General features: G+C 46.3%; 1 protein-coding gene across 1 annotated transcript in view; it reads right to left on the bottom strand.

Moving 5' to 3' along the window:
- Nucleotides 1-216: 216 nt before the first annotated feature.
- The window catches only part of LOC120999031 (alpha-1,4-N-acetylglucosaminyltransferase-like), a 36,489-nt gene continuing 13,505 nt past the window's right edge, over nt 217-23,200 (bottom strand). The window contains exon 2 of the mRNA XM_040429909.1: nt 217-813. Coding sequence (XP_040285843.1) covers nt 217-813 — 597 coding nt within the window. The remainder of the gene's footprint in view (nt 814-23,200) is intronic.

The raw sequence follows: 23,200 nt of genomic DNA, 5'->3' as shown, positions 1-23,200 counted from the left end.
CATTACAGGATTGTTCGTTATCGTTATGATGTGTCATCATATGTAACCTGGCGGAATCTAGGCAAAACAAAGCTTACACAAGTGGTCATTGCTTGTTTTCTGAACAAACCAGTCGTGTTGGTCACATTAACAAGTTGACAATACAACACAGACTAGGCTCTCACTAAAGATACACCACCAGAACCTTTAGTGATCTCCATATGCTTTGTTGAGATTCTAGGCCATTGACATGTGGTCTTCATGTTTCTTCCTTTCTGCTTCATAAAGACAGGGACAATTTATTCTGTATAAATATTCTACCAGGGTGTTGCTTCCTGGTACCATGGTTTTCCCATTTTTATTCATAAAGTTCCAGAGGTGCAAACCAAATGAATTATTGAAAGTTGGAAAAGTATCCCATTGTATGAAATACTTTTTCCATTCATCATATGGGATTGGGTAAAAGCGGTCCGGAACAAAAAAAGTTAGCGCCTCGCAAGTTACATCTTCCTTAAGACTAATTTCAACATTTTTGCATTTATGTTTTAAAACTCTTGTTACAAGTGCTGGTCCTTGGTGGCCCCATTCTTCACCTCTATAGTTCTGAACAAAGCTGTCCATGAACTCCCATGCCAAAGAATGTATTTGAGGAAGCCCAAACACACCATTGCTAAAAATATCTGTGGACTGAGGTGCAAAAAAATGATCGGATGGGATAGGTTGGGTGGAGATGATATCAGTGTCCATATATATTCCTCCAAAGGTCCATATAATTGCAAGTCTGCATGCATCTGATAAAACATGAATCCAGTAAACTTCCTTCTGCGGGTCAACCTGAAAAATATAATCATTTACATAATAATGAGTCATAAGAACACACAAAACAAATTTTTTGGGACATCATGATGACCTGAACATTACTATTTATGCTAATAAAATATACATAAAATATATAAAATAGCCTTAGGTACGTTTCCTTTATTTTGGTGCGTCGTGAGTTCCAGTAGTGAAGTGGGCAATGTTCACATCTATAGATGCGTTTTCTTTAAATGGACCGCGCTGCACCAGGACAGAGCTAAAAAAATCCTCCCTTCCAGATCTCACAGGAATTTCCTGGATATGGGTAAGCAGTCAGTTCACTCCAGTTCACCTTTCCTCCAGGTAACCTTATGAGAAATCAAGGTGCCACCAATAGTGAAGTACAATCACAAGGGGTTCCAACTGCAAGGCTTTTATTATACTCACAAGATGGATAAAGTAACAAGCAGTGTATACAAATCAGTTCACCCGACCCGGGTTTCGCTTTGTGAAGCTTCGTCAGGGGTATCTACTACGCCTACCAAGAGGCGGTCTTTATACACCTGCCAATAATAGGCTACCACAACACTTTAAAATCATTATAGCCCTTACGGCTCAATGCAAGAAATAAAACATCCATAAAATACATCAAATACATTCATTAAACAAATGTCACAAATAGACCTCCTTTGGGTCACTGGTTATATTACAAATTAAAACATATCAAAACTGCTTTGAACTGGTCACATAAAATCATACATAATCATAATCCATGCGGTCATATCGGTGACAAACAAAGCACCCCACATGATTGCACGTTTATCACAGTGACATATCGAGACCAATCTCACGTGCCAGCATTCCTATGAATAGCATAGAGATATACATGTGCTGACATAGAAAAGCTGGATCACAAAATATTAGCATCCTTAGCCATAGCACTCACAGGGTTAATACACAAGGTAACCACACACGCTTATCTGGACTGGTCACCTCCTATTTGCATGACATTCTCCTATTCGCCACTATCCACCTACTTTAGAAACACAGTATCTATCCAATGTCAAGGAAAACACACCTCTTGGAGGCTATCCCCTCATTCACAGACAGCTGAAACATCACCACCCACATCGTTAGTCATAACCCCTGATCAGTCATACCTGATACCGCCCTTCTTCATGCATTTCTGACCCACAGGCCTCCCATGGTGCAATCCCACCAATGGAGACGCCAGGGGTCACATGGCTCTTCCCAGCCAATAACAAATTAACATGTCATAGGACCGCCCTACCCTGTTATAGGGCCACCCTTCAGTAGTTGTTTGCACACCATGGGAACGCCCCCCTTCATTCATGGATGGCCACTCCTCTCCCCCACGAGATCCTCCCCACCAATGGTAGAGTGCCTCTCCGGGGGCCACCTCCCTCCATCCAGGAATGAATGAGAGACAAACGATCCACATGAATGCCTCCAACCAACAGCGGTCACTCCCTCACTACTGCCACCGACTATACATGGCCAGGGTGGGGATTGCAGAAGACTCTTTCAGGTAAGAAAAGGTTTTAAATCAAATTCTGCATTCATCCCTTTTGGTTGCAAGGAATCCATCATATAGATCCATTCAACCTCCCTCCTGTTGATCTAATTGATTGAATTCCCTCCCCGCCAGTGTGGTTTAACTAACTCCACCCCTACAAAGAACAGGCCACTTGGATCTTTCTGATGCTTGATTTTAAAATGCATCGAGACACTATGGGTCTCGAGTCCCTTTCTGATGTTATGGACATGCTCCTGAATCCTAACTTTCAACTTCCGCATGGTGCGGCCCACATACTGGAGCCCACACGGGCACTCCAGCATGTAGACCACCCCTACATGTCATACATCCCTTTATTTTGTAATCCTGACCCTTCTGATTCGAATGTACAGTCTGAGTGTCCCTCTTTCTTTTTTCTTTCTTCCTATTACAGCACGGCAGACAGAACCCACACCAGGTAAATTTGTTCCCTTTTCTAACACTCTCAGAGTATTTGGAGCTATGCACCAATTTAGTCCGTAAACTTGGTGCTTTTCTAAAAATCACATTCGGATGTTCCGGGACATCCTTCCCCAACACTGGGTCATTTTTTAGGGTTGGCCAGTTCTCCCTTATTATATTCTTAATAGTTCCAGCTTGGACATTGTACTGTGTGAGGAAAGAAAAACGAAAATCCTTCTTTGTTCTCACTGAGACTCCCTCCCCTACATTTTCTCTCTCTACTTCTTCTCTACATTTCTCCAGATCTTCTCTGCAGTATCCTTTCTCCAGAAACCGTTCACTAATAACCTCACTTTGCGCTTTAAAATCCTCATCTTTTGTGCAATTACGATGAATCCTTTTTAGTTGCCCCTTAGGTATATTTTTCAGCCAGGGGGTGTAATGACAACTAGAAGTGTCTATATACCCATAGACGTCACTCTCTTTAAAGAATGTTTTGGTCTTCAGGTGATTATCTTCCAAAAAGATTGTTAGATCAAGGAAGTCAATGCTACTACTACTGACTGTACTTGTGAAGGAGAAGTTCCATTGATTCATGTTTAGACTGTCAATGAAGTTCAAAAGACCTTGTCTCTCACCCCTCCACACAATCAGACAGTTATCAATGAACCTCTTCCAGATAGTAAGTCTACCAAAAGCAGTCATTTTATTCAGAACGGGACTGATGTTTTCTTTCTCCCAAGCCCCCATAAAAACATTAGCGAAACTAGGGGCGAATTTCTGCCTCTGTCATAACTATTTTTGGCACAAAGAGAACTACGCCCCTAGTTTCGTTAATGTCTCGCGAAGTCTCGCTCGAGCATCGGACGTCACTGGGCTCGGCGCATGCCCAGTGACGACGATGAAGCTCCTGCCCTCAGTCTCCAGCAAATCGCACTGGCGCAGCCCTCAGTGGGTACTGCGTCTGCGCGAGACTTCGCTCGGCCGTCAGGGAGGGGGAGGAGAGGGATGAGACGCTGTGGGCGGTTAGGGATTCTGGAGGAAGGCGTTTTGGGCACTGTAAAAGGGGCGTTACTGGGCACACAAAGGGGAACATAGCGCCCCTCTGGGCACCTTCAGGGTTTTATAAAAGTCGTTTTTCTGCAAAACTGCTGGACGGATTACAATAAAAAACAGCACAGCCGATTCAAGGTAAGCTGTGGAGCATGACTGGTTTAGAATCTGAATTTGTGTTATACGAGGTGACAGAATGCCTTTAAATTTCTAAACTTTTTCTTTAGTCGACGCTTGCCCCCTCTTTTCATTCGATTCTTCCACTTTAATAACTTGTCCCACATTTCCGCTCGATCACATTTCAGCCATAGATATGGTATCACTTTCTCACGCTCCTTCTCCGGCGTGGAACCCTAATTGGCTGCTAACCGTGATCAACATAGTAGGCGCAGAAAAGAACATCGAAAGTTGATAGAGAAGATATCCATGGTAGGTGCAGAAAAGAACATCGAAAGTTGATAGAGAAGATATCCAATTGTATCGCGGATGTCACGGGGACGTGCGATCAGGCAGAAGTTACCTAGAGTCAACAAAGCGGCAGCTGTCTAACGTTTCCAAATCCAAAAAGACCCCAGTGACATTCCCTGTAATTTTTTATTGATCATTCCAATAACAAGGCATCTTAAGAGTCCTTTATTGCTATTTATCGTCACTACCTCCCCTAGTCGGGAGTGGGTAATTTAAGCTTCGTCTTCAATAATTTTCCCACATTTCCACTCAATCACATTTAATTTCATCCATTGACCTCCCTTGGATGTGGTATCCCTTTCTCAGGCTCCCTCTCTGACCTGGAACCCTGATTCCCCGCTACCCGTGATCACCATGGTAGGCACAGAAAAGAACGTCGAAAGTTGATAGAGAAGATATCCAATTGGATCGTGGACGTCACAGGGACGTGCAACATGGTTGAGCAGTATGTGTGCACAAGCCTACACGTACTGACTGATGGGTCTGCCCCCTTCAACTTCTGGGTCTCCAAATTGGGCCTATGGCCTGAGCTTGCCCTTTACGCCTTGGAGGTGCAGGCCTGCCCTGCAGCCAGTGTATTGTCTGAACGTGTGTTTAGCACAGGTGGAGGGGGTTATCACAGGTTATATTTCCCAATGTTTTGGGGTCTACACAAATTTAAACAAAAAATTTATAAAAATAAAGTAAAAAACAAAAACAAAAAACAGTGTTGGCTACCTCCTCCTCCTCCACCGCCGCTTCCACCTACACCACCACATCCACCGCCTCCTCAACCTCCTACTCCATATGGACCTCCTCCTCCTAGATCAAGATTATTATTTTTTATTTTTACGTATTTTATGTTATTTGAAGTCATTTCCCTATCCACATTTGTTTGCAGAGCACTTGCCATGCTCTTAATCACATTTTGCCACCATTTGCAGCCCTCTAGCCCTTTCTATTACTTTTTTAGAGCCATTTTAGTGCTCCAAAGTTCGGGTCCTGATTGACTTTAATAGGGTTCGGGTTCGGGGTCAAGTTTGGGTCCCAAACTCGAACGTTTTTGTTAAGTTCGGCCGAACTTGTCGAACCCGAACATCCAGGTGTCCGCTCAACTCTAGTTATCACACATGCCAACACAATTATCTCATTAAAGTTTCAAGTCATAGATCACATAAGTATGCCCAGACGTGGGGGAAATCGACAACACATGCTGAAAAAACGAGAAGCCTATTGGATACATAGACTACAGAGTCTAGAAGACAGGGGTCTAAATAGGGAATACAAATTGTCAGCTTTTATCTGATTTCATGCATTGACTGTACAATACTGAGATACTAATGATTGATTTTCTTGTTTTCCAGATACATTAGGAACCGGACCCCCACCTCATTTGCCACTCTTCAATGTATCCTTTATACAATTTTCCATTCTTCTTGTACTGTCTATTTTTGACTCAGTGATTTCTGAGATATGCGCTTTTAGAGTCAAGCTACTATGAGTTTTCATTTCCTTGTTCTTTACTTGAACACCTATTCCTAACACAAATTTTCCATATTTTCTATATATTCTGATTAGGAATATTGCGATTTGGGCTTCCCGTCTGGGTTGCGCCATCCCCTCCTGTAAACTCCTCCTCCTTCACGCGCCTTACTTCACGCCGATGCGTTCCTACGCATCCCACCTCACATACACTTCCTCCTACTAACTACCAGCCGCACTATCTACTTCCGGTAGCGTTCCACATTGGAAGTCCCCCTTCTCTTACCACACAAGAACGTGAGCGCAGAGGGCTCCCCCGGTCAGACCCGCGAGAGGATGGACAATGGCGCAGATAGGCATCGGCCAACTGACTACATAGGATGCCTCTATAGTACGGTAGTTCAGTTTGTCCTCCCTCTCAGCGAGTGTAAAAAAGGCCCCCATTTTTGACCGGTAGCGAGGGTCCAACAAGGTGGAGAGCCAGAAGTCATCCCTTTGCTGAATGGTGACAATTCGGCTGTCACTACCCAAGCAAGTGAGCATGCAGCTGGCCATTTGCGCGAGTGACTTGGAGGGACTCCCTGTTAGTGTTGAGCGCGAATATCCAAATAACAAATTTTTATCGCAAATATTTAGAATATAGTGCTATATATTCGTTATATCGAATATTTAGACTACTAAAATGTGAAGTTGCACGTAGTGCGAAAAACTTTTCTAATCACTGCCGATTAGCGCAATCACGAATATATTGGAGCACTTGGCTCTATCTGCATATAAAGCTATTGTAATGTTCTGCAGTGCCAACCATTTTCTCCTGCCTCAGGAGAAACTCATGAAACTTCTAGCAGCTTGAAAAATGTAGCCAAAGTGACCCACACCTGTATTTCGCATAACGAATTTGCATTACACGATTTTTACTAGAGGTGGGACGACGAATCCGTCGAATCAACAAACCCCTCGAATCTTGCTGGATTCGAAGGATTCGTGGACTCGAATCCCGACCTCATTTACAAAATTTGAATCTGACGAATCCAGGGCATAGTCATCTGTATTGCCTTCCTCAGGATACAGATGCCTTGCCTGTGCTGCAGCAGGAGAGGGAGATGAGTGTCTGCTGGGACTCAAACCCACAACCTTCTGTATCAGAGGCAAAGAACTTACCCACACAGCTATAAGAGCTGCATAGCTACTGATTGAAAAAAAATGAGACTTCTACTGTAGACTCTGTTAGCTGTTATAGCCAGTGTACATCTATATACACATGACAGCTGCCCCAACACACCCAGCCCTGCTATATCTCTATATGACAGCTGTCCCAGCACACTCAGCTCTACTATATCTCTATATGACAGCTGCCCCAGCACACCAAGCTCCGCTACATCCATACACATGCCAGCTGCCTCAGAACACTCAGCTCTACTATATCTCTATATATGACAGCTGCCCCAGCACACTCAGTTCTGCTATATCTCTATATGACAGCTGCCCCAGCACACTCATCTCTGCTATATCTCTACATATGATAGCTGCCCCAGCACACCCAGCTCTGCTACATCTATACACATGACAGCTGCCCCGGCACACTCAGCGCTGCTATATCTATACACATGACAGCTGCCCCTGCACACTCAGCTCTGCTTTATCTATATATCTGTAAGTATTACTATACAGTATATAGAGATATTGCAGGGATGAGTGTGCTGGGGCAGCTGTCATGTGTATAGATGTACACTGGCTATCAAAGATATGACAGAGTCTAGAGTAGAAGTCTCATATTTTTTCAGGCAGTGGCTATGCAGCTCTTATAGCTGTGTGGTTAAGTGCCTTGCCTCTAATGCAGAAGGTCGTAGGTTTCCAGCAGAAACTTTTCTGAAAATACACTTGCACCGACTCCATATATGGACATACAGCGCATCGCTGACATGGAGGTAAGTATAAGTGTTGTTTTTTTTAAAATACCGGACTGTTACTGCCATATGGGGGGAGCAGGAGGCACTTGATACTGGCACATGGGGGGGGGGAGAGGCACTTGATACTGGCACATTGGGAAGGGGGGAAATGGCACTATGATACTAGCACATTTGGGGGGGAGATGGCACTATGATACTGGCACATTGGGGGGGGAGATGGCACTATGATACTGGCACATTGGGGGGGAGATGGCACTATGATACTGGCACAATGGGGGGGAGATGGCACTATGATACTGGCACATTGGGGGGAGATAGCACTATGATACTGGCACATTGGGGGAGATGGCACTATGATACTGGCACATGGGGGGTTTGGCACTATGATACTGGCACATGGGTAAGGGGGTGGGTGGGAAGGAGAGAGGCACTTGATACTGGCACATTGGGGGGGAGATGGCACTATGATACTGGCGCATAGGGGAGAAGGAGAGAGGCACTTGATAATGGCACTTTGGGGGGGGGGAGATGGCACTATGATACTGGGACATGGGGGGGAGGAGAGAGGCACTTGATACTGGCACATGGTGGGGTTTGGCACTTGATACTGGCACATGGGGGGCATCTATGGGGACACTTAGTGGCACATTATTGGGGGGCATTATGGGGGTCCCTTTTTACTGGCACATTATTGGGGGACACTATGGGGGCATCTACTGAGGCCACAAAGAAGTGGTATTTTATATTGGGGGGGCTCTGTGTGGTACTAGTATTATCAGGGGTTTATCTGTTTCTGCAGTATTGTAGTGGGGAGCACAGCGGCACAGTATTGTGGTAGGATGATTTGTCCAAAAGATGCGAGAATGATGGAAAAGTAGTAAACTAAGATTTTTTTTGGTCAAACTGCAGAGACGAAAAATGGCTGAAAACTGGAGGTCTGATCTGAAGGTCTGAAAGGAGAAGATGAGGAAAGAGAACATCTACTTCAAAGAGACATCACTGGATGTAAGAGGTATGTGCGCTGTATTACCCTGTATTTCCATTTTTTTTTTAATCCAAATCCGAATACTTTGTTAAAAAAGTAAGGACTCTATTTTTTCATATTAAAAGAATATTGAGTTTGGAACACTTTGTTTCTTACACCGTTCACACAATTCTTATAAACAGGATTCGTAGGATTCGAGATTTGAAAGATTCGAGAGATTCGAGAACCTTTTCAGATTCGGATTCTAAAAAAATTGGATTCGTCCCACCTCTAATTTTTACATTGCCTATTTTTCACACTCAATAAAATAATCTCAAATTCGCAAATATATGACGAAAATTCTACAAAATATTTGTGAAATATTGCGAATTCGAAAATAACCCTTGCCGCTCATCACTACTCCCTGCCTCCATCTCCACGGCATACTGCCACAATGTATCTAAGTCCTCTGCCTCATCTTCCTCATCGCCCTGTAGCTCCTTTGGCTGCTACTGCTCCTCCTCTCTTGTCACCTGTGTAGCAAAACCATTCATTTCACTACACATTGCTTGTGCTCCAATGTCCTCCTCCTCCTCCAGTTCAGCCCCGACAGGGCTCATGTGGCCGTGAGATCTAGACGCCATGTCTCCAGTCCCCTGACCAGACAGATTTACCAGCATCTGTTCCAGGACATGAAGCAGTGGAATTACATTGTTCATCCCATAGTCCTGGTGACTGACACATAACGTGACCTCCTCAAAGGGCCTTAGCAAATGGCAGGTGTCACGCATGAGCTGCCACTGGCTGACATCGAAGTTACACAGGGGAGTACTCCTGCCTGTTTGGATCATCAGGAAATTGTTTATGGCGTTTCTCAGTTCGTACAGTCGGTCCAACATATGGAGGGTTGAATTTCAATGGGTGGAAACATTGCATATCAGCCTATGTTGAGGGATGCCGTACTGCCGCTGCAGCTCAAGAAGTGTGTGGTTTTCGGTGTACGAGTGGCTGAAGTGCATGCAAAGTTTCCTGGCCATTTTTGGGATGTTTTGCAGATGGGTGGAAGACTTCAGGAACCGCTTGACAAACAGAGTGAACACATGTGCCATGCAGGGCGCATGGCTCAGCCCTCCTTGACGCAGCACCGACACAATGTTCTTCCCATTGTCGGTCACCATGGTTCCGATTTTCAGTTGTCACGGAGAAAGACAGGATTTGATTTCTTGCTAAAGGACATGGAGCAGTTCCTCCCCTGTGTGACTCCGTTGGCCATGTCAAACAAGGTGCAGAACAGCGTGACACTGCCGTGCCCTGCACATGTGGTATGCTGGAGGGGCACTGTGAATTGTCCTTGCAGTGGAGGCTGAGGACACGGGGGAGGATAAGGAGGCAGAGGCGTAAATTTTCGCAGGACCAACACTGTGAGAACGTGGAGGCGGAAGCGGCGTCACCTGGCCAAGTTGCTGGTGTGGCTGTGCAGGAACCACATTCACCCAGTGGGCCGTAAATGACATGTATTCTCCCTGACCGTAGTTACAGCTCCACACGTTGGCGCTGCCGTGCACTTTGGCAGACACCGACAGGCTCAAGGACTGGCCCACCTTCTGTTCTACATGTGTGTGCAGAGCTGGTACTGCCTTTTTTGCAAAGCAATGATGTCTTGGGACTATCCACCTCGGCTCGGCACAAGCCATTATTTCTCTGAAAGGTGCAGAGTCCACCACTTGGAAAGGAAGGGACTGCAGCAACAGCAAGTTGGACAGGAACACGTTCAGCTTCTGTGCCATTGGATGAGTGCACGCATGTTGTCTCTTGGCAATCGCTTCGGTGATCAATTGCTGACGGAATGACTGACGAGCAGTAGGAGGCGAGGAGCAGGAGCATCAGGACCAGCAGATGATGGGAAGGACAGACAGCTCCCTTCAGTTTAGGTGGTAAAGTCTTGACTGCCTGAAACCGGGTGCGTGCCACTGGGTGATGCAATGGTTGCTGCGGCAGGCTGGACCACCACATAAGAGCCACAGTTTTCCCAGGCCACTTTATGGCGACGCTGCATATGTTGACGCAGAGCCGTAGTGCCAACATGGCACCCTAGCCACGCTTCACCTTCTGCCCACAGATTCTACATATGGCCACATTTACATCCTCCGGTGGCTTAATAAAAGTCTGCTACACCACCGAGTAGGTGATTTTACCCCCAACACTACGCACTGACTGACTGCTACTGCCGCTGCCTCCTTGAAACCCTGCACCGCTACTTCCCATGTAGCTAATCTCCTGCGAAGCTGACTTTCCCCCACGCTAGCGACTTGCTGGCTCCGCCGGCAAGCTGCCACCCTCTTCTCCCAATGATGATGAAGCCACTTTGTCACCCAGCTCCCAAGTGCGATCAGTTACATCATCATCATTGAGTACTGTCTGCACTTCACTGATGTCCTCCTCAACCGTCTCTGGGTCTGGAGCTCGCAACACCAGCTCCCACGCCACTCTCCTCATCACTACTTGCCCCCCTAGCGGAGAAAGAGGAGGATGTCTCCTCCAGATCTTAGCTGGGCAGTAGCTGCTGACTGTCCACTAGTAGCTCTTCCTCGCTGAAAAGTGGAGCCGAGCCTACAGCATATAATACTTCTCGCAGTGGGGGAACTTACTAATCCCCACGCGCTTTTACTTTTCCTCCCGCTCCAAACTCTGACATGAATAAGCTGGATGTAGAGACAGAGTCGGAGCAGGGAGCGCGCCAGTGGCAGGGGCAGACTAGGCATGCACAGCTCTTATTAGGAAAAGCAGCTCATGTGCAGTTAGAATAAAGCCATGGACGAGCTTTCTCCAATGCTCCTCCATGTCGCGTGCAGCCATGGACGAACTGGCTGTACGCAGAGCGGAGCTCATTATAAAAACATTACCATTTGGATTTTTTTAATAAAGTATATTAGGAAACTACTTTTTACCATACCTCTTACTATATAGTGGAAAGTACTTATATAGTGGCCAACCCCGAAGTTGAAATTGATCAAAATTTCAGGAAAACTTCGATTTATTACGAAGACAAATTTCCTGGTGCTTTGTCGTAACAAATAAGATTTTTTCCTAAAATGGCAGCTACACCTGTTACAAAGTGAACGTAAGTGTAGGGGAGACAAGCCTGGGAACGAAGGATTACCCATAATGGTGTGCAGCCAGCCAATCCGGAGCTATCCATCCCCTGTGATTTCACAGCCCTTTAACCCCTTAAGGACATAGGACGTACCGGTACGCCCTATTTCCTGAGTCCTTAAGGACCAAGGACGTAACGGTACGTCCTGACTTAAAATCGGAATTCCGGCGCCGCGGGGGTTAATCGGAACGGGACGCCGGCTGAAATCATTCAGCCGGCATCCCGTAACAACGCAGGGGGGGGGTCATTTGACCCCCCCATATCGGGGATCGCAGAAAACCGCAGGTCAATTCAGACCTGCGGTTTTCTGCGTTTCCGGTCCATTCGGGTGTCCTGTGACCCGATGAACCGGAAAAAGACTGCGATCGGTGGCGTAATTATACACCACCTATCGCAGTCCGAGGATTTGGAGAGGCGGTACTGGCCCTGGTGCTGAAAGCCGCTGTCCAGGGTGCTGATTGGTGCGGGGGAGAGAGGCGCGAGATTCAAACTTCCTGCGCTCCTCTCTTTCCTCCTCTTCCTGTCCAGCACCCTGACCGTGCAGCATCGTCCAGGACCAGCTCCTGCGTCCCCCTAATCGGCATACATCACCCTCCTGCACCCATCGCCACCCAGGTAGGTTAGGGTCAGTGAGGGAGAGGCACCGTTAGGCAGGGAAAGAAGGGAAAAGTAAGTTAGAAAAAAAAAAAGAAAAAGTACTTTTATTCCAAACTTCCATCTATCCATCTAACACTAAGTGTCAGGCAATACTGGAGTGGGGACGTCCTATACCAGACCCCACTGTACAGTATGGTCATGACACGTACATGGTTTGAGGCCATCCGGAAATGTCTGCATTATTCCGATAATGCAGCATGTCCACCCCGAGGTGATCCTGCCTATGACCGGCTGTATAAGATACGGCCGGTCATCGATCACTTTGGGGCCAAATTCATGGAGGCCTACGTACCTGGAAGGGAGGTCGCGGTTGATGAGTCTCTCGTTGCGTTCAAGGGGAGACTCAGTTTCCGCCAATACATTCCCACAAAGCGGGCGAGGTATGGCGTGAAGCTATACAAAATTTGTGAGAGTACCTCAGGGTACACTTACAAATTTTGTGTGTACGAGGGGCAAAATTCCCGTATTCAACCCCCAGAATGTCCCCCCACTCTGGGTGTTAGCGGGAAACTCGTGTGGGACCTTATGTACCCACTGCTGGATAATGGTTACCACTTGTACGTGGATAACTTTTATACCAGCATTCCCTTGTTCAGGTCCCTTGCAGCCAGATCCACGTTCGCTTGTGGGATCGTGCGGAAAAATCAACGCGGCCTCCCTGCCTACCCCCTCCAGGTACCTATCCCCAGGGGTGAGACCCGTGCCCTTACCAGTGGAAACCTGTTGCTGGTCAGGTATAAGGACAAGAGGGATGTCCTTATGCTGTCCACAATCCACGGTAACGGCACCACCCCTGTCCCTGTGCGAAGTACCGCGGCAACGGTCCTCAAGCCCGATTGTATCGTCGACTACAATCGGTATATGGGAGGAGTTGATCTCTCTGATCAAGTCCTCACGCCATATAACGCCATGCGCAAAACCCGAGCATGGTACAAAAAAGTTACGGTCTACTTGGTACAGGTTGCCATGTACAACTCTTTTGTACTATCCCGAAGCGCTGGCAGCACAGGGACATTCCTCCAGTTCTATGAGGCAGTCCTCAAGGCCCTGATCTTTTCGGACCGGGAAAGAGCAGGCCGGAGTACCTCGGGAACTGGAGGCGCCCGGATCGTCCCTGGCCAACACTTTCCAGGTGTGGTCCCCCATACTGGAAAGAAGGGACGAACCCAAAAAAAGTGCAGAGTGTGTCACAAGAGGGGGATACGGAAGGACACCACTACTCAATGTGACACGTGCCCCGATCATCCGGGCCTCTGCATTATCAATTGCTTCAGGGAGTATCACACTTCCATGGAGTACTACATTTTTATAATCCCCAACAGTCCACTAGAGAACATAAAACACTATGGCTCTCAGACTTTGGAGACACGGAAACAATTTTTCTTTTCCCAAAAAATATTAGTTTTAGTGCAGGCATCCTCAAACTGCGGCCCTCCAGATGTTGTAAAACTATAACTCCCAGCATGCCCAGACAACCTACAGCCATCAGCAGGGCATGGTGGGAATTGTAGTTTTACAACATCTGGAGGGCCGCAGTTTTAGGATGCCTGCTTAGTGTTTCCAAAGTCTGAGAGCCATACATATTGGGCATCGTCGCGTGCGTAAAAGTCGTCGCTATAAAAATAACTTTTGACCAAACACCTCGGATGAACGGTGTTAAAAATATTAAATAAAAACTGTGCCAAAACACCCATTTTTGGGCAAAATTTCAATTTGAATCCATTTTGCCGGTAATAAAGCAAGGGTTAATAGCCAAACAAAACTAAATATTTATTGCCCCGATTCTGTAGTTTGCAGAAACACCCCATATGTGGTCGTAAATGGCTATATAGCCGCATGGCAGGGCATAGAACGAAGGCAACTCCATACGGTTTCTGGAAGGCAGATTTTGATGGACAGTTTTTTTTTTTTTACACCATCTCCTGTTAGAAGCCCCCCCTGATGTAGCCTAGACTAGAAACTCCAAAAAAGTGACCCCATCTAAGAAACTACACCCCTCAAGGTATTCAAAAGTTACTTTACAAACTATGTTAACCCTTTAGGTGTTCCACAAAACTAAATCGCGAATGTAGAAACAATTTTAGAATTACATTTTTTTGTTACATTGCCTCAAAAAAGAGTAAAATAGAGCAACCAAAAATCTAATTTACCCCAAAAATAGTCCCAAAACAACAACCACCTTATCCCGTAGTTTCCTAGATGGGGTCACTTTTATGGAGTTTCTACTCTAGGGGTGCATCAGGGGGCTTGAAAGGGTACATGGTGTAAATAAACCAGTCCAGTAAAATCTGCCTTCCAAAAACCATATGGTGTTCCCCTTCTTCTATGTCCTGCCGTTTAGCCAAATAGTAGTTTACGACCACATATGGAGTGTTTCTGCAAACTACAGAATCAGGGCAACCCATTTTGAGTGTTGTTTGGCAGTTAACCCTTGTTTTACTCCTGGAAAAAATTGATTATATTGGAAAATTTTCCAAAAAATTGAAATTTCAAAATTGTTTCTCCATCTGCCATTAACTCTTGTGGAACACCTAAAGGGTTAACAAAGTTTGTAAACCCAGTTTTGAATACCTTGAGGGGTGTACTTTCTTAGATGGAGTCACTTTTTTGAAATTTCTATTCTAGGGGTGCAACAGGGGGCTTCAAATGGGACATGGTATAAACAAAACCAGTCCTGCCAAATCTGCCTTCCAAAACCCATATGGTGTTCCCCTCCTTCTATGTGCTACCGTTCGGCCAAACAGTAGTTTACGACCACATATGGGGTGTTTTTGCAAACTACAGAATCAGGGCAACCCATTTTGAGTGTTGTTTGGCAATTAACCCTTGTTTTACTCCTGGAAAAAATTGATTATATTGGAAAATTTTCCAAAAAATAGAAATTTCTAAATTGTTTCTCCATCTGCCATTAACTCTTGTGGAACACCTAAAGGGTTAACAAAGTTTGTAAACCCAGTTTTGAATACCTTGAGGGGTGTACTTTCTTAGATGGAGTCACTTTTTTGAAATTTCTATTCTGGGGGTGCAACAGGGGGCTTCAAATGGGACATGGTATAAACAAAACCAGTCCTGCCAAATCTGCCTTCCAAAACCCATATGGTGTTCCCCTCCTTCAATGTGCTACCGTTCGGCCAAACAGTAGTTTACGACCACATATGGGGTGTTTTTGCAAACTACAGAATCAGGGCAACCCATTTTGAGTGTTGTTTGGCAGTTAACCCTTGCTTTACTCCTGGAAAAAAATTATTATATTGGAAAATTTTCCAAAAAATTGAAATTTCAAAATTGTTTCTCCATCTGCCATTAACTCTTGTGGAACACCTAAAGGGTTAACAAAGTTTGTAAACCCAGTTTTGAATACCTTGAGGGGTGTACTTTCTTAGATGGAGTCACTTTTTTGAAATTTCTATTCTAGGGGTGCAACAGGGGGCTTCAAATGGGACATGGTATAAACAAAACCAGTCCTGCCAAATCTGCCTTCCAAAACCCATATGGTGTTCCCCTCCTTCTATGTGCTACCGTTCGGCCAAACAGTAGTTTACGACCACATATGGGGTGTTTTTGCAAACTACAGAATCAGGGCAACCCATTTTGAGTGTTGTTTGGCAGTTAACCCTTGTTTTACTCCTGGAAAAAATTGATTATATTGGAAAATTTTCCAAAAAATAGAAATTTCAAAATTGTTTCTCCATCTGCCATTAACTCTTGTGGAAGATCTAAAGGGTTAATAAAGTTTGAAAAAACAGTTTTGAATACCTTGAGGGGTGTAGTTTCTAGAATGGGGTCATTTTTGGGAGGTTTCTATTATCTAAGCCTCACAATATGACTTCAAACCTGAACTGGTCCATAAAAAGTGGGATTTTAAAAATTTCTGAAAATTTCGAAATTTGCTTCTAAACTTCTAAGCCTTGTAACATCCACAAAAAATAAAATATCATTCCCAAAATGCTACAAACATGAAGTAGACATATGGGGAATGTAAAGTCATCACAATTTTTGGGGGTATTACTATGTATTACAGAAGTAGAGAAACTGAAACTTTGAAATTTGCTAATTTTTCGAAATTTTGGGTAAAATTTGGGTAAATCTCAGAACGGCCTGGGTAAGTCAAAGCGTTTTAAAGTTATGAGCACTTAAAGTGACACTGGTCAAATTTGCAAAAAATGGCCTGGTCCTTAAGGTGAAAATGAGCCCGGTCCTTAAGGGGTTAAAAACCTAATCTTACTCAGTCACCTGCAGATAGTTTTGCTGCCAATCTGTTCACAAAAAAAAATCTGAATTGCAAGAGTGAAGGGACATTGCAGGGACAATCATCTGAAGCTGTATGGATACTTAAGTGCAGTGCAGGTTGAATCAATTGCAGAGTAGGGCACAGAGCAATCTAGTTGAATGGTGTTCACATTGATTAATAGAAAACCAATTCTATTAGTCCTTGATTCACAAATTGGGGGTTATACTCCTGTCTCATTCCACTGTTTGTGGCGTGTCCACATTGATTAATAGCAATTCTATTAGGTTTTGATTCACAAATTGAGGTGATACACCCGTCTCATTCTACTGTTTGTGGCGTGTCCACATTTATATTTAATCACTTCTGTTGGCCAAACAGTTACTATTATTTAGTGTTACAGAGCGGTCTTATTTAACATCTTGTGGATAGGGATGAGCGAACCCGAACTGTAACATTTTCGTAAAGGTTCGGGTTCGGTGTTCGGCAATTTCTTGGCGCTTTTTGAAAGGCTGCAAAGCAGCCAATCAACAAGCATCATACTACTTGCCCCAGGAGGCCATCACAGCCTTGCCTACTATTGCCATGGCTGTGATTGGCCAGTGCAGCATGTGACCCAGCCTCTATATAAGCTTGGGTCACGTAGCGCTGCACGTCACTCTGCTGATACAAGTGTAGGGAGAGGTTGCAGCTGCGACGTTAGGGCGAGATTAGGCAGATTAACTCCTCCAAAAGACTTCATTCAGTGAGTGATCTACAGCTGTGGATCATTGAACTGCTGCTATTCAATTGCTCAGTGTTTTTAGGGTGCCCAGAGCGTTTTTCAGTCACTTTTTTCTGGGGTGATCGGCGGCCATTTTGTGGCTTGCTTGTGCGCCAGCACAAGCTGCCACCAAGTACATTTAACCATCAATAGTGTGGTTATTTTTTGCTATATCCTACATCAGGGTCAAGCTTTCATCAAGTGCATTTAACCATCAATAGTGTGGTTATTTTTTGACCATATACTACATCAGGGGCAAGCTGACCTTGTCACCCAAGTGCATTTAACCATCAATAGTGTGGTTATTTTTTGCTATATCCTACATCAGGGTCAAGCTTTCATCAAGTGCATTTAACCATCAATAGTGTGGTTATTTTTTGGCCATATACTACATCAGGGGCAAGTTGACCCTGTCACAAAGTGCATTTAACCATCAATAGTGTGGTTATTTTTTGGCCATATACTACATCAGGGGCAAGTTGAGCCTGTCACCCAGCGCCTAAAAAATAGGCCTCACATTTATATTAATCCAAATCTGTCATTACTGCTTTAGCTGGTCAAGTTATTTTTAGTGACCGTCAAAGCACAGTTTTTGTTCTAGGTTGAAAAACAATTCCCAAATTTGCAATTCTCAAAATTAGTGGTTTCTGCTGTATCAGGCCTACTTTAAATATATCCCTAAAAGGGTATATTAGATTCAAGGTGTTGATAGGGTAATTCTCAAGAACTTCACACACACGCTACAGTGCAGATCCAAGTCTAATTCTGTGATTAAACGTATACCTGTCACCCAGCGCCTAAAAAATAGGCCTCACATTTATATTCATACAAATCTGTACTGTTTTAGCTGGTCAAGTTATTTTTACTGTACTGTCCGTCAAAGCACAGTTTTTGTTCTGGGTTGAAAAACAATTCCCAAATTTGCAATTCTCAAAATTAGTGGTTTCTGCTGTATCAGGCCTACTTTAAATCTATCCCTAAAAGGGTATATTAGATTCAAGGTGCTGATAGGGTAATTCTCAAGAACTTCACACACACGCTACAGTGCAGATCCAAGTCTAATTCTGTGATTAAACGTATACCTGTCACCCAGCGCCTAAAAAATAGGCCTCATATTTATATTCATCCAAATCTGTACTGTTTTAGCTGGTCAAGTTATTTTTAGTGACCGTCAAAGCACAGTTTTTGTTCTGGGTTGAAAAATAATTCCCAATTTTGCAATTCTCAAAATTAGTGGTTTCTGCTGTATCAGGCCTACTTTAAATCTATCCCTAAAAGGGTATATTAGATTCAAGGTGCTGATAGGGTAATTCTCAAAAACTTAACACACACGCTACAGTGCAGATCCAAGTCTAATTCTGTGATTAAACGTATACCTGTCACCCAGCGCCTAAAAAATAGGCCTCACATTTATATTCAGCTAAATCTGTCATTACTGGTGTGCCTGTATTAGTGTAATAGGGTACCTAAATAGATAGCCAGATAGTGTTAGGTGTCTGTAAAAAAAGGCCTGAATTTTAATTCAATACATTGGCCCGAATAATATTTTTCTTATTGTGGTGAACGGTAACAATGAGGAAAACATCTAGTAAGGGACGCGGACATGGTCGTGATGTTGTTAGTGGACCCTCTGGTCCTGGGAGAGGACGTGGCCGTTCTGCCACAGCCACACATCCTAGTGTACCAACTACCTCAGGTCCCAGTAGCCGCCAGAATTTACAGCCATATTTGGTGGGGCCCAATGCCGTTCTAAGGATGGTAAGGCCTGAGCAGGTACAGGCATTAGTCAATTAGGTGGCCGACAGTGCATCCAGCACGTTCACATTATCTCCCACCCAGTCTTCTGCAGAAAGCGCACAGATGGCGCATGAAAACCAAGCCCATCAGTCTGTCACATCACCCCCATGCATATCAGGGAAACTGTCTGAGCCTCAAGTTATGCAGCAGTCTCTTATGCTGTTTGAAGACTCTGCTGGCAGGGTTTCCCAAGGGCATCCACCTAGCCCTTCCCCAGGGGTGGAAGAGATAGAATGCACTAACGCACAACCACTTATGTTTCCTGATGATGAGGACATGGGAATACCACCTCAGCACGTCTCTGATGATGACGAAACACAGATGCCAACTGCTGCGTCTTTCTGCAGTGTGCAGACTGAACAGGAGGTCAGGGATCAAGACTGGATGGAAGACGATTCAGGGGACGATGAGGTCCTAGACCCCACATGGAATGAAGGTCGTGCCACTGACTTTCACAGTTCGGAGGAAGAGGCAGTGGTGAGACCGAGCAACAGCGTAGCAAAAGACAAAGAGGGAGCAGTGGGCAAAAGCAGAACACCCGCCGCCAAGAGACTCCGCCTGCTACTGATCGCCGCCATCTGGGACCGAGCACCCCAAAGGCAGCTTCAAGGAGTTCCCTGGCATGGCACTTCTTCAAACAATGTGCTGACGACAAGACCCGAGTGGTTTGCACGCTGTGCCATCAGAGCCTGAAGCGAGGCATTAACGTTCTGAACCTTAGCACAACCTGCATGACCAGGCACCTGCATGCAAAGCATGAACTGCAGTGGAGTAAACACCTTAAAAACAGGGAAGTCACTCAGGCTCCCCCTGCTACCTCTTCTGCTGCTGCCGCCTCGGCCTCTTCTGCTGCTGCCGCCGCCTCGGCCTCTTCCTCCGCAGGAACGTTGGCACCTGCCGCCCAGAAAACATGGGATGTACCACCAACACCACCACCTGCGTCACCAAGCATCTCAACCATGTCACACGGCAGCGTTCAGCTCTCCATCTCACAAACATTTGAGAGAAAGCATAAATTCCCACCTAGCCACCCTCGATCCCTGCCCCTGAATGCCAGCATTTCTAAACTACTGGCCTATGAAATGCTGTCATTTAGGCTGGTGGACACAGACAGCTTCAAACAGCTCATGTCGCTTGCTGTCCCACAGTATGTTGTTCCCAGCCGGCACTACTTCTCCAAGAGAGCCGTGCCTTCCCTGCACAACTAAGTATCCGATAAAATCAAGTGTGCACTGCGCAACGCCATCTGTGGCAAGGTCCACCTAACCACAGATACGTGGACCAGTAAGCGCGGCCAGGAACGCTATATCTCCCTAACTGCACACTGGGTAAATGTAGTGGCGGCTGGGCCCCAGGCGGAGAGCTGTTTGGCGCACGTCCTTCCGCCGCCAAGGATCGCAGGGCAACATTCTTTGCCTCCTGTTGCCTCCTCCTCCTACTCAGCTTCCTCCTCCTCTTCTTCCACCTGCTCATCCAGTCAGCCACACACCTTCACCACCAACTTCAGCACAGCCCGGGGTAAACGTCAGCAGGCCATTCTGAAACTCATATGTTTGGGGGACAGGCCCCACACTGCACAGGAGTTGTGGCGGGGTATAGAACAACAGACCGACGAGTGGTTGCTGCCGGTGAGCCTCAAGCCCGGCCTGGTGGTGTGCGATAATGGGCGAAATCTCGCTGCAGCTCTGGGACTAGCCGGTTTGACACACATCCCTTGCCTGGCGCATGTGCTGAATTTGGTGGTGCAGAAGTTCATTCAAAACTACCCCGACATGTCAGAGCTGCTGCATAAAGTGCGGGCCGTCTGTTCGCGCTTCCAGCGTTCACATCCTGCCGCTGCTCGCCTGTCTGCGCTACAGCGTAACATCGGCCTTCCCGCTCACCGCCTCATATGCGACGTGCCCACCAGGTGGAACTCCACCTTGCACATGCTGGACAGACTGTGCGAGCAGCAGCAGGCCATTGTGGATGTTCAGGTGCAGCATGCACGGGTCAGTCGCACTGCGGAACAGCACCACTTTACCACCAATGACTGGGCCTCCATGCGAGACCTGTGTGCCCTGTTGCGCTGTTTCGAGTACTCCACCAACATGGCCAGTGGCGATGACGCCGTTATCAGCGTTACAATACCACTTCTATGTCTCCTTGAGAAAACACTTAGGGCGATGATGGAAGAGGAGGTGGCCCAGGATGAGGAGTAGGAAGAGGGGTCATTTTTAGCAGTTTCAGGCCAGTCTCTTCGAAGTGATTCAGAGGGAGGTTTTTTGCAACAGCAGAGGCCAGGTACAAATGTGGCCAGACAGGGCCCACTACTAGAGGACGAGGAGGACGAGGATGAGGATGAGGTGGAGGAGGATGAGGATGAAGCAGGTTCACAGCGGGCTGGCACCCAATGAGGCTCGGGCCCATCACTGGTGCGTGGCTGGGGGGAAACGCAGGACGATGACGATACGCCTCCCACAGAGGACAGCTTGTCCTTACATCTGGGCAGCCTGGCACACATGAGCGACTACATGCTGCAGTGCCTGCGCAACGACAGCAGAGTTGCCCACATTTTAACGTGTGCGGACTACTGGGTTGCCACCCTGCTGGATCCACGGTACAAAGACAATGTGCCCACCTTACTTCATGCACTGGAGCGTGATAGTAAGATGCGCGAGTACAAGCGCACGTTGGTAGACGCGCTACTGAGAGCATTCCCAAATGTCACAGGGGAACAAGTGGAAGCCCAAGGCGAAGGCAGAGGAGGAGCAAGAGGTCGCCAACGCAGCTGTGTCACAGCCAGCTCCTCTGAGGGCAGGGTTAGCATGGCAGAGATGTGGAAAAGTTTTGTCACCACGCCACAGCTTACTGCACCACCACCTGATACGGAACGTGTTAGCAGGAGGCAACATTTCACTAACATGGTGGAACAGTACGTGTGCACACCCCTCCACGTACTGACTGATGGTTCGGCCCCATTCAACTTCTGGGTCTCCAAATTGTCCACGTGGCCAGAGCTAGCCTTTTATGCCTTGGAGGTGCTGGCCTGCCCGGCGGCCAGCGTTTTGTCTGAACGTGTATTCAGCACGGCAGGGGGCGTCATTACAGACAAACGCAGCCGCCTGTCTACAGCCAATGTGGACAAGCTGACGTTCATAAAAATTAACCAGGCATGGATCCCACAGGACCTGTCCATCCCTTGTGCAGATTAGACATTAACTACCTCCCCTTAACAATATACTATTGTACTCCAGGGCACTTCCTCATTCAATCCTATTTTTATTTTCATTTTACCATTATATTGCGGGGCAACCCAAAGTTGAATGAACCTCTCCTCTGTCTGGGTGCCGGGGCCTAAAAATATCTGACAGTGGCCTGTTCCAGTGGTGGGTGACATGAAGCCTGATTCTCTGCTATGACATGAAGACTGATTCTCTGCTGACATGAAGCCTGAATCTCTGTTATGGGACCTCTCTCCTCTGCCTGGGTGCCTGGGCCTAAATATGTGACAGTGGCCTGTTCCAGTGGTGGGTGACGTGAAGCCTGATTCTCTGCTATGACATGAAGACTGATTCTCTGCTGACATGAAGCCTGAATCTCTGTTATGGGACCTCTCTCCTCTGCCTGGGTGCCTGGGCCTAAATATGTGACAGTGGCCTGTTCCAGTGGTGGGTGACGTGAAGCCTGATTCTCTGCTATGACATGAAGACTGATTCTCTGCTGACATGAAGCCTGAATCTCTGTTATGGGACCTCTCTCCTCTGTCTGGGTGCAGGGGCCTAAAAATATCTGACAGTGGCCTGTTCCAGTGGTGGGTGACGTGAAGCCTGATTCTCTGCTATGACATGAAGACTGATTCTCTGCTGACATGAAGCCTGAATCTCTGTTATGGGACCTCTCTCCTCTGTCTGGGTGCCGGGGCCTAAAAATATCTGACAGTGGCCTGTTCCAGTGGTGGGTGACGTGAAGCCTGATTCTCTGCTATGACATGAAGACTGATTCTCTGCT

This window comes from Bufo bufo, chromosome 4, assembly GCF_905171765.1.
Source record: "Bufo bufo chromosome 4, aBufBuf1.1, whole genome shotgun sequence".
Lineage (NCBI taxonomy): Eukaryota > Metazoa > Chordata > Amphibia > Anura > Bufonidae > Bufo > Bufo bufo.
This window is presented reverse-complemented; position numbering and strand designations above follow the sequence as displayed.